The sequence below is a fragment of the Bufo gargarizans genome, chromosome 4 (genome assembly GCF_014858855.1).
Source record: "Bufo gargarizans isolate SCDJY-AF-19 chromosome 4, ASM1485885v1, whole genome shotgun sequence".
NCBI lineage: Eukaryota > Metazoa > Chordata > Amphibia > Anura > Bufonidae > Bufo > Bufo gargarizans.
Genome location: NC_058083.1, coordinates 237,040,635 through 237,053,333, shown reverse-complemented (window position 1 = coordinate 237,053,333; position 12,699 = coordinate 237,040,635). Strand labels below are relative to the sequence as shown.

At 47.2% G+C, this 12,699-nt stretch overlaps 1 protein-coding gene across 3 annotated transcripts in view; it reads left to right on the top strand.

The window, feature by feature from the left end:
• The window catches only part of ZNF451 (zinc finger protein 451), an 81,822-nt gene that overhangs the window by 34,340 nt on the left and 34,783 nt on the right, over window positions 1-12,699 (top strand). For all 3 annotated transcript variants that reach the window (XM_044292534.1, XM_044292533.1, XM_044292532.1), the window contains exons 7-9: window positions 4,409-4,538; window positions 8,920-9,073; window positions 10,003-10,150. In XM_044292534.1, the coding sequence (XP_044148469.1) occupies window positions 4,409-4,538; window positions 8,920-9,073; window positions 10,003-10,150 (432 nt within the window). The remainder of the gene's footprint in view (window positions 1-4,408; window positions 4,539-8,919; window positions 9,074-10,002; window positions 10,151-12,699) is intronic.

The following is a 12,699-nucleotide window of genomic DNA, read 5'->3' as shown; positions in this document are numbered from 1 at the left end:
TCTCCTCCTGTTTCAGGAGATTTGGCACGCCCATGTTCCGGACGCATGGGCGCTCGAGGTCGTCTCCTCGGGCTACAAAATAGAGTTCAGCTCTTTTCCCCCCCAACCGTTTCTTCCTCTCCAAGCCCTCCAGGGATCCCGTCTGAGCCGCGGCTTTTTTGCACGCAGTCCAGTCACTTCTCTCACGGGGGGTGATTTCACCTGTTCCCTCGGAGGAGCGGTTTACAGGTTTTTATTCCAACCTGTTTGTAGTCCCCAAAAAGGAGGGCGATGTGAGGCCAGTGCTGGACCTCAAACTGTTGAACCGTTATCTGCGAGTTCAAAGGTTCAGAATGGAGTCCCTCCGTTCCGTGGTTGCTTCACTGGTGAAAGGGGGGGAGCACATGGCGTCCTTAGACATCCAGGATGCGTACCTCCACATCGCCACAGCCCACCAACGATTCCTTTGATTTGCCATCCAGTCAGCTCACTACCAGTTCGTCGCTCTGCCGTTCGGTCTGGCGACGGCCCCGCAAGTATTTACGAAGGTTCTTGCCCCCCTTCTGGGGATCCTGCGCTCCAGAGGCATTACTCTTCTCCCGTATCTGGACGACATCTTGATCAAGGCGCCTACAGCATCTCAATGCGAGGAGAGTCTTCGGATCACGATGAGCACCCTCACTTGCTTCGGCTGGATAGTCAACCTGAGGAAGTCATGCCTGTCTCCCACCACTCAGATCAGGTTCTTGAGCATGACACTGGACTCCGAGGCTGCCGTGGTACGTCTACCGCTGGACAAGAGGTCGGGCATTCAGAGTGCGGTGCGTCTGCTCATCCAGCGCCGCAGGGTGTTGATTCGCAGCTGCATGCGGGTACTGGGTCTGATGGTGGCCTCCTTCGAGGCGATACCATTCGCCCAATTCCACACCAGGGATTTTCAGCGGCTCATTTTGTCCTCCTGGGACAAGTCCCGGGATTCTCTGGACCTCAGGATCTCACTGTCTCAGCCCGTGCGCGCGGCTCTTGGCTGGTGCCGGACCATCTGTCCTCGGGGAAGTCCTTCCTCCCAGTGTCATGGACGGTGGTTACGACAGACTCCAGCCTCCGCGGCTGGGGAGGGGTCTTCGGTACCCGGACAGCCCAAGGCGTTTGGTCTCCGTCGGAGTTTAAACTACCTATCAATATACTGGAGCTCCGGGCCATCTACCTCTCCCTATGCCATTGGACCCCCTATTTGCAGGGCCGTCCGGTCAGGATACAGTCGGACAACGCCACAGCGGTTGCCTATATCAACCACCAAGGGGGGACTCGCAGCGAGACGGTGATGAACGAGGCTGCGCGGATTCTGCAGTGGGCGGAAGCCCATGTCCCGGTGATCTCGGCAATCTTCATCCCGGGTGTGGACAATTGGACAGCGGATTTCCTCAGCCGAACGACGGTGGACTCGGGGGAGTGGTCTCTCCATCCGGAGGTGTTCGAGGACCTTTGTCTCCGGTGGCGACGCCCGGAGGTGTATCTGATGGCATCCAGGCTAAATCAAAAACTCCCGTGCTTTCTGTCTCGCACAAGAGATCCGATGGCGTACGACGTAGACGCCCTCGTGGCACCGTGGGACAACTTTGCGTTTCTGGACGTGTTCCCTCTGTTACCACTCCTGCCTCAGATCATTCGCAGAATCAGGATGGAGGGCATTCAGACGCTTCTGATCGCCCCGGACTGGCCTCGTCGAGCTTGGTACTCGGAGCTCGTTCTTCTTCTGGGAGACGTGCCGTGGCCCCTTCCACTCAGACCCGACCTGCTCTCTCAGGGCCCAGTCTTCCACCAGGGTTTACATACGCTGCGTTTAACGGCGTGGCTATTGAAACCTTCCTGTTGAAGCAAAGGGGTTTCTCTGATGCGGTCATTTGCACAATGATTAGGGCTAGGAAGCCCTCCTCCGCAAAAATCTATTATCGGACGTGGAAGTCCTTCCTTAAATTCTGTGAGGACAGAGATCTTCCTTCCAGGAAGTTTTCCCTCCCTACGGTGCTGGCCTTTCTTCAGGCGGGTTTAGAGCTGGGACTAGCTCTGAGTTCGCTGAAAGGTCAGGTTTCTGCTCTTTCCATTTTTTTCCAGCGTACACTGGCGGTATTGGGTCCGGTCAAGACCTTCATGCAGGGGGTGGCTCACACCGCGGCCCCTTATCGGCCACCGTTGCATTCCTGGGACCTGAATTTGGTGCTGGTGGCGCTCCAGTCCGAGCCATTTGAACCTCTGCGAGAGGCCTCCCTCCGCATGCTTTCATGTAAGGTCGCGTTTCTGGTTGCCATTACCTCCATCCGTAGGGTGTCGGAACTGGCGGCTCTCTCCTGCAAGGAACCCTTTTTGGTGTTCCATCAAGACAAGGTGGTACTCCGGACGGTGCCGTCGTTCCTTCCGAAGGTGGTCTCGGCATTTCATGTTAATGAGGACATTGTTCTGCCCTCTTTTTGCGCTGAGCCTTCTCATCCTAGGGAGGTGGCTCTCCACCGCCTGGATGTGGTACGGGCCTTGCAGATCTACCTGTCAGTGGTGGCCCCCTTTTAGACGCACGGACTCCCTGTTCGTGATCTCGGAAGGCCCTCGTAAAGGTTTGTCAGCCTCCAAGGTGACGATTGCTCGGTGGATTAGATCGACCATTGCCGAGGCCTACCGCTCCAAGGGCAGGGTTCCTCCTCCCGGTATCACGGCTCACTCTACCAGGGCGGTCGGGGCTTCTTGGGCTCACCTTCACCACGCTTCGGCGTCTCAATTGTGTAAAGCAGCGACTAGCGACTTGGTCCTTTTTACACACCTTCACAAAATGTTACTGGGTGCATCCTTTCGCCTCGGCGGATGCTGCTCTCGGCCGCAGAGTTTTACAGGCCGCGGTGTAGTGTCTTACATGAAGGAGTTGGGGGCCAGGGTTGTTTTTTCCCGCCCCGGGGACTGCTTTAGGATGTCCCACGGTCCTGTGTCCCCCAATGATATGAGCGAGAAAACAAGATTTTTGTGAACTCACCTGTAAAATCTTTCTCGCTGTATTCATTGGGGGACACAGCACCCACCCATTTTTTCTTATTGTTTTGTGGCCAGTGGGTCCGAGTTGCCGGTTGGGGCTGGTGTCCGGTTCGGTTTTTGTTGGGCAGTGGTCCTTACTGGTTGTGTTTTTGTTTCGGTACTGTTTCTCCTACTGCTGAAGCACAAACTGATATGCTCTCTCCAGGCTCTCTTCCTGTTACAGCACCATGGAGACTCGGCTCCGCTCCATTCCTGTCTGTTTCTCTAGGAGTCTGAGATGACAGCGCGTTACCTATGCCCATGCCCCGCTGCAATATCCAGCTACAGCGCGGCAGCCCGGTCGCAAATGACGACAAGGCTAAAAAGTCTTGTCGCCATCTGCAAATTTTAAGTCGCATTGGCGACCATTTTAGTCACCATCTGGAGCACTGCATTGGTTGCCTTTGTGCATATTTGTTAGTATACTTTTTATTGCACACACAGAAGAAATATATGCAGTTACAGTAGAATACATGTCTTTAGACATGGTCATGGCAGCCAAAATGAAAATTTATATTTGTGGTTGCAATAAAAGAATTGAGAAGTTGTACAAGAAAAAAATGAAACTTAAAGGGGTTATCAGAGTTATTTTTTTGTTCTTTCTATGTTCCTAACTAAGCAAATGTAACAGCTTTCCAATGAACTCACTATCTCCAGTGGCTGGTTTCTCAGATTTCACTGAGGGTCACATGACCTGTGATGTCAGCTTCTCTCCCTGCTCTGATAAAGGTAATTTACAAGCCTGTAAAAGAGACGTCACTGTGCTGGCCACACCCCCCTTCACTGCCGTCTACTCTCTATGATTCTTAACCCCTTCAGCTGCACAGCTTTGCAGGCAGAGAAGAGACAATGCTGGGCACTGGAGCTGACCTACTAGAGAGAACATTGCACAAGAAGGTAGGGGGAAGATCCTGTGTGTATTAGCAGTGTCATTATACAGGTGGGACTTATAGTTATACACTCACAAGTTGCTGTTGATTCTCCCAGCACTCAGGGCAGCTCTTGTAGCCTCTCCCTTAGCAGTGTCATTATACAGCTGGGACTTGTAGTCCTACACATACAACATGCTGCTGAGTCTCCCAGCAGGCAGACATGTCACTCAGGGCAGCTCTTGCATCCACTCCCTTAGCATTGCAGGGGGAGAGGCAGAGATTGTTTTTATTGCATGTAAACAAAGGGCCAGAAAAGAACCAGGGAAATGAGGAAATTAATAAATTAAAAAAAAATATATATATATATATATATATATATATATATATATATATATATATATATATATATATCAGATTTTCAGTGATGTATTATTTTTTTCATAACTCGAACAACCCCTTTAAATCATTTATTAAAATTTAGAATTTGCTTTTTTCCCAAGGTTCGATCACTCACCATGTGACCCAACTATTGCTCTTCATGGTGTGTGTGACCACTCCACTTACGCCTGTGTTCTGTGTCTTAAAAGATTCGGAAGTATGAAAGAGTATGATGATCATTTCTCAGCAAAGGTTAGTTATTTTTTTTTTTTATCTAATATTTTGTCATGTGTCTATCTCAGGGCTCCAGATGGCGACCAAAACGGTCGCCAATGCGCCTTAAAATTTGCAGATGGCGACAAGACTTTTTAGTCTTGTCGCCATTTGCGACTGTACCGCCGCGATCCTGCGCAGCCTATGTTCTCTTCAGTAGCACAGCACAGTCAGTGGAGAAGGAAAGAGTCCCTCCCTCTCCACTGTGACGCGGCCGCCACTACCACCAATGGGGAGATTGCAGGGAGGAGGAGGGGAGGAGCTGTCGCCACTGCGCCACCAATGAATGTAAAACATAAGTATAGGCAGCGGTATCGCAGACCCGGCACCCGGCCTCAATAACAGGGCATGCGATCTGCGGTAATTAACCCCTCAGGTGCCACAGATCGCATGCCCTGTTATTGAGGCCGGGTGCCGGGTCTGTTATACCGCTGCCGACAGGAGTTAAAGGGGTTGTCCAGGTTCAGAGCTGAACCTGGACAGCCCTCCATTTTCACCCAGGCAGCCCCCCTGACATGAGTATCGGAGCAGTTCATGCTCCGATGCTCTCCTTTGCCCTGCGCTAAATTGCACAGGGCAAAGGCATTTTTCTGAGTTCCGGTGACGTACCGGGCTCTCTATGGGGCTGACAGGAACCCCGGTGACGTCACCGGCACTGATGGGCGGGATTTGGCTCTGCCCTAGCCAGTAAAACGGCTAGGGCAGAGCTAAAGCCCGCCCCTCAGAGCCGGTGACGTCACCGAACACACTGCTGGGCGGAAGTTACCGCCCGGCAGTGTGTTATTGAAAACACAAGAGCCTGTGCCCTGCGCGATCTAGCGCAGGGCACTGGAGCGCATCGGAGCATGAGATGCTCCGATGCTAGGCTCAGGGGGGCTGCCGGGGTGAAAATAAGGGTATGTCCGGGTTCAGCTCTGAACCTGGACAACCCCTTTAAAGAGGACCTTTCGTGGGTCCAAAGAATATTAACTTATTAGTAGCAGGCTGCATAGAGCGGCGCCCAGGGATCTAAGTGCACTTACTATTAGTCCTGGGCACCGCTCAGTTCACCCGCTGTGGCCCCCGGTAATTTCAACATTCAGAGCAGGGAGAAGGAGACGCCAGTGTCTGTCCTTCCCCCTGACAGCAGCGCTGACCAATCACAGTGCAGAGAGAGGGAGAAAAAAACAACTCCCTCTCTCTGCGCTGTGATTGGTCAGCGCTGCTGTCAGGGGGAAGGACAGACACTGGCGTCTCCTCCTCCCTGCTCTGAATGTTGAAATTACCGGGGGCCACAGCGGGTGAACTGAGCGGCGCCCAGGACTAATAGTAAGTGCACTTAGATCCCTGGGCGCCGCTCTATGCAGCCTGCTACTAATAAGTTAATATTCTTTGGACCCACGAAAGGTCCTCTTTAATTACATTCATTGGTGATGCAGTGCGCACCCCCAAAGCCTCATCCCCCCCCCCATTGTTATATGGTGGCCACAGGTTCCCATCCACTCCATTAGTGGCAGATTACACTGCTGGGGCTCAGATCGTTACCATGGCAGCCAGGACACTACTGGAGCCCTGGCTGCCATGTTCAGCTCCCTGCTGCTGTGTGCACAGAGCACAGGGCAGCAGGGAGATGTGCGAGATCCTATTCACCCTGATAGATCTCTATCAGGGTGAATAGCACAAGGGATAAAAAGATCCAGGTTCTAGTCCCTAAGGGAAGAAATGGTTATTAAATAAAAGGTTAAACAAAAAAAACACCAAAATACTAAAAGTTTAAAATGGCCCCCTTCCCAGTTTTACATATAAAATTTACAAACAATAAAGAATTAACATATTACATATCGCCACGTCCCAAAAAGTGGGAGCTATTAAAATATAAAAAAATATTTCCGCTCAGTGAAGGCCGTAACAGAAAAAAAAACTCTAAACCACGCAATTCGCCATTTTTAGTCACCTTATCCCCCAGAAGATGTCCCTAGATGTGAGAGGTATGTGGTTTTCTCCTATATGTAGTGCTGGCTCACTACTGTGACCTGCGTCTCATCTTCTCACAGTCCTTTTTTTTAAATTATATGCATTTTAAATTTGGCGACTAAAAAATGTAATTTGGCTCCTAAATTTTTTTCGTTTAGGAGCCAATGGCTCCTGGTCATTTTTTTTTTTTTGTCTGGAGCACTGTATCTGAGGCAATTTGGCTGCAAAAAGTAGGGGATAAGTGTCTGAAGTGTGGGTGTCTCACCAGTGGGCTCCTACCAGTCATGAGAATGGGGGCCCTGTGTTTCCTCTTTTGAATAGCGTGGTGGTCATTTATTCTCGCCTCTTAAGAAGGTGGAAGAGCCACACCATACCCTATTGGATTGGAAAAGTTGTTGCAATCTGTAACTGTCATGTAGTAATGTATTATTACAATTATTATTAATATATATATATATATATATATATATATATATATATATATATATATATATATATATATACTCACCTAAAGAATTATTAGGAACACCTGTTCTATTTCTCATTAATGCGATTTATCTAGTCAACCAATCACATGGCAGTTGCTTCAATGCATGTAGGGTTGTGGTCCTGGTCAAGACAATCTCCTGAACTCCAAACTGAATGGCAGAATGGGAAAGAAAGGTGATTTTATGCAATTTTGAGCGTGGCATGGTTGTTGGTGCCAGACGGGCCGGTCTGAGTATTTCACAATCTGCTCAGTTACTGGGATTTTCACGCACAACCATTTCTAGGGTTTACAAAGAATGGTGTGAAAAGGGAAAAACGTCCAGCATGCGGCAGTCCTGTGAGCAACGTTGACTGAAATAACCACTCGTTACAACCGAGGTATGCAGCAAAGCATTTGTGAAGCCACAACACGCACAACCTTGAGGCTGATGGGCTACAACAGCAGAAGACCCCACCGGGTACCACTCACTACAAATAGGAAAATGAGTTTGCACGAGCTCACCAAAATTGGACTGTTGAAGACTGGAAAAATGTTGCCTGGTCTGAGTCTCGATTTCTGTTGAGACATTCAAATGGTAGAGTCCGAATTTGGCGTAAACAGAATGAGAACATGTATCCATCATGCCTTGTTACCACTGTGCAGGGTGGTGGTGGTGGTGTAATGGTGTGGGGGATGTTTTCTGGGCACACTTTAGGCCCCTTTAGTGCCAATTGGCCATCGCTTAAATGCCACGGGCTACCTGAGCATTGTTTCTGACCATGTCCATCCCTTCATGACCACCATGTACCCATCCTCTGATGGCTACTTCCAGCGGGATAATGCACCATGTCACAAAGCTAGATTCATTTCAAATTGGTTTCTTGAACATTACAATGAGTTCACTGTACTAAAATGGCCCCCACAGTCACCAGATCTCAACCCAATAGAGCATCTTTGGGATGTGGTGGAACGGGAGCTTCGTGCCCTGGATGTGCATCCCTCAAATCTCAATCAACTGCAAGATGCTATCCTATCAATATGGGCCAACATTTCTAAAGAATGCTATCAGCACCTTGTTGAATCAATGCCACGTAGAATTAAGGCAGTTCTGAAGGCAAAAGGGTGTTCCTAATAATTCTTTAGGTGAGTGTATAACTTTTATTAAATTATTCATACATACAAATACAAGTATTCAAACATAATTTTTTCCCCCCTTTTTCCTTTTTTGTATTTTCCCGATATCTGGCTCTGTATTATTACAATTATTAATTGAAGTTATTGCTGTGCATAGGGAGAACCCTGTCAATCAGCGGGAAGACGGTGGGGCTAGCCCAGTAGTTAATAACTAGGGATGAGCAAACTTCAGTTTTTGAAGTTCGTGTTTACGCTGAATTGCGTTATGGATTCTGTTATCGTGGACCATAACGCAATTCAAGGACAGAATGTCTTTAGATGCATTCTGTCATAATAGATGTCTATGGCCAGTATAACGAATCGGTCTGGTTTCCGTTATGCAGGAGAGAAGTCCTGCATAATTGAAACCAGACGGATCCGTTATGCTGGCCATAGACTTCTATTATGACAGAATGCATCTAAAGACATTCTGTCCTTGAATTGCGTTATGGTACACGGTAACGGAATCCAAAGCGCAATTTACCATATACGCATCCCTATTCATAACTATTGAGTTTTTTTTTTTTTTTTTCATCTAAGCATGTTGCCAGCACTGCAGCTAATAAATGGCACAGTTCACAGAAACGTACATAACTAAGACAATGCAGAAATACCTATAACAACCATATATTGCCCTCACAGAGGGCAACAGAAACAGATTCCCTTTAATTTTACTTTTATATAACGATTCGTCTTACTGTCACATTGATTATTTGGGAATTGGTTTACTTTGTGAAGTATTGTATTTATTTATTTTTTTCCTAGGCAAAGTTGACTGATGGTCATGAAAGACACATACCTCCGCTGCTTATCCAGTGTTTTGCTTGTCCAAGCTGTTTTGTATTGTTTTACCAAAGAGATGAGTGTCTCAAACACATGTCTGCGAGAAATCACTTTAGGCGAACCATTGTTTTAAAAGGTATGGTGTAGAGATTTCACGTTGGAATCCGACAAATATAATTTTTATGTCAGTGTACTGTATTGAGAGGTGATGAATTTTTCAATATGAAGGTCATTCTTTGTGAAGGATAATAATTGTGAAAAAAGGTAAGAGCCGACCTATACGACCCATACTCTTGGTAAGATCTTGGCTGGAAAAGTGATATGCAGACAAATATGTGGGACTGTCGGGGCTCATATCTCAGGCTACTTTCACACCTGCATTAGGTGCGGGTCCGTCTGCTATCTGCACAGACGGATCTGCACATATAATGCAAACGCTTGTATCCGTTCAGAACAGATCCATTTGCATTATTCTTTAAAAAAAAAAAAAAGTCTGTCAAAACGGATCCGTCCTAACTTATATTGAAAGTCAATGGGGGACGGAGCCAAACTGATGCTTTCTGAGCGGATCCTTATCCATTCAGAATGCATTGGGGCTGAACTGATCCGTTTTGAACCGTTTGTGAGATCCCTGAAACGGATCTCACAAACGGAATTCAAAACGCCAGTGTGAAAGTAGCCTAACCCGTACTCGCTGGAATGAAGGACCAGACACACAGGGCAGAGAATAAGCCTCCATATAGCTAATGCTCTACATTCTAACTCTGCTGTCATTAGGACGGATTCCTCTAATGACCACCCCTAGACAAAACGAGCCATTATAAAAGGCATTTGGGAATGTGTTCATATTTCTGAAAAACATGTTTTTCAATATTTTCTGAAAAACATGTTTTTCAATATTTTTTTTTTTTGTTTGTTTACTAGAGAACCCTTTGAATTAAAATTTAACATTCATATAAATGTGTAAATCTGGACAAATGAGCTGCTAAGTGACTTGAAAAATGTCTTTAGCGCAATTAGCTAATATGTTGTTATATTGAATTGTTTGCTGTATTTCTGTTACAGACCAGAGGGACGCCCCATGTCCTGTACCTATGCCGGCGTATGCAAAAAATGTTTTGATTGCCCTCTGTAAAGACATTCTATTCCAAATAGTTTGTACAGCTTGTCGTCTTGAGCTGCGTTCTTATACGGAACTCACTGCTCATTTCAGGTGCGTACATGTGCAGTATTTTTCATACTTGCTGAACATTAAAGGGCTTCTGTCAGCCCACTAAACCCTTTTTTTTTTCCCCCGTTAATATTAATCCCTACACTGCAAGCTCCCTGTACATATGCTAAATATTAATTTTCGTTCAGTAGATATTGTTAAAAATCAAGTTTTATAATATGTAAATTACCTTGCTACCAGCAAGTAGGGCGGCTACTTGCTGGTAGCAGCCGCATCCTCCTCTCATCATGACGCCCCCTCCGCCGTTTGATTGACAGGGCCAGGGAACGGGTTCGTTCTCTGCTGGCCCTGTTCGAATTCAAAATATCGCGCCTGCGCTGTACCTTTCTTTAATCGGTGCAGGCGCACTGAGAGGCGGCCTCTCTCCCGGCCGCTCCATCCTCAATGCGCCGGGTGTAGATGTGACGTAATCGGCGCAGGCGCATTGAGGATGGAGCGGCCGCCTCTCAGTGCGCCTGCGCCGATGACGTCACATCCACACCCGGCGCAGGCGCATTGAGGATGGAGCGGCCGGGAGAGAGGCCGCCTCTCAGTGCGCCTGCACCGATTAAAGAAAGGTACGGCGCAGGCGCGATATTTTGAATTCGAACAGGGCCAGCAGAGAACGAACCCGTTCCCTGGCCCTGTCAATCAAACGGCGGAGGGGGCGTCATGATGAGAGGAGGATGCGGCTGCTACCAGCAAGTAGCCGCCCTACTTGCTGGTAGCAAGGTAATTTACATATTATAAAACTTGATTTTTAACTATCTACTGAACGAAAATTAATATTTAGCATATGTACAGGGAGCTTGCAGTGTAGGGATTAATATTAACGGGGGAAAAAAAAAAAGTTTAGTGGGCTGACGGTAGCCCTTTAAGAAGTCTGTGATTTGTAGTGAAGGAGTGGCTTCATGTGTCATTTTGCAATCTCCCTGGTCCTCTGTAGGCTGATGGCAGAAAGCAATTTTATGCAGAAGTAATAGCATCTGTAAAAAAAAATTTGGACTGACTGCTTCCCTGTCACTGCCCATGTATGAGGCTCTAAAGCTTTGAACTACATTTTTTATGATCGAGGGGAGGCAATAACAGCTTCGGTGAGCGCCGCGTCCTCTACATTGTAGTGCTCAATACACTCCAGCGGCTTTGCTGGATATTGCATCGATGCCTCCGTTCAAATGAATGGGACAAAGCTGTTATACACGACACAGCGCAGCCACTGCTTTATAGATGGCATGCAGAAAGCTCTAAATGAAGAGGTTCCAGCACTCACTGCAGCACAGTGGCCCCTTCAAACAACTGATCACCAGGGGTGCCAAGAGTCCAACAATCTAACATCAATAATGTGTTATTGATAGGTCATCAGTATTAAAATCCTGGAAAACTCCTTTAAACCCGCTTGCTACCAGCGCGGCACATTTACGGCGCTGGAGACATGTGTAAACATGGTGCCTGCTCGCACGTGCAGCGGGTGACATGGCCGGCAGATCTCTGCTGTTTTAAACTGCAGAGAACTGCGGGTGATTGATTACCGTGACCGTCAATAAACATTATTTATAGACTCCTATATGAGCTACAAAATCATCACAAAAAAAATAAATATAAAAGTTTAAATCGCCCCCCCCCCCCCCCTTTTCCGTATAATTAACCCCTTAAGGACCCATAACGTACATGTACTTCAGCGGCAGGGGTCTGACAGTCACTGATAGCCGGACCCCTGCTGCATGCGCCTGAATCGATGAAATCAGAGATGCTGGCGCGCTGACTGCGGCATGTGCGATGTAGGGCGGGGATTGGAGCTGCAATTGGATCCCTGTGCTGCTGTGTTGGGGACCCAATGGCATGGAAGCCAGCCCGATGCCTTCCTTTAGGCATCGGGGCTGCCTTCCGGTGGGGAGCCTGTGGGATCCAGCCCCCTGGATCTCACGGGTAGGAAGCTGAATGTGTAAACACACTGTATTACACATACAGCCAATGCATTCCAATACAGAAGCCTTGTAAAGGGGATCATACCCCCCAAAAGTTGAAGTCCCAAAGTTGTACAAAAAAAAAAGTTGAAAAAAAAAAGTTTCCCCCAAAAAATGTAGTTTCAAGTAAAAAAAAAATAATAAAAAAAGAAAATATTAGGTACCGCCGCGTCTGTATCAACCCGGCTCTATAAACATATCACATGACCTAACCCCTCAGATGAACACCGTAAAAAAATAAAAACTGCTAAATAAACAATTTTTTTGTCACCTTATGTCACTAAAAGTAAAACACCAAGCGATCAAAAAGGCGTATGCCTGCCAAAATAGTACCAATCTAACAGTCCTCTCATCCCGCAAAAACGGAGCCCCTACCTAAGACAATCGCCCCACAAATATAAGACTATGGCTCAAAGTATGGAGACACTAAAACATATTTTTTAATTATTTTTTTTTTGTTTTAAATATGCTGTTATTGTGTAATACGTAAGTAAATTAAAAAAAAGTATACATATTGGGTATCGCGCCGTCAGTAGGAACCTGCTCTATAAAAAATATCACATGACTTAACCCCTCAGGTGAACACCG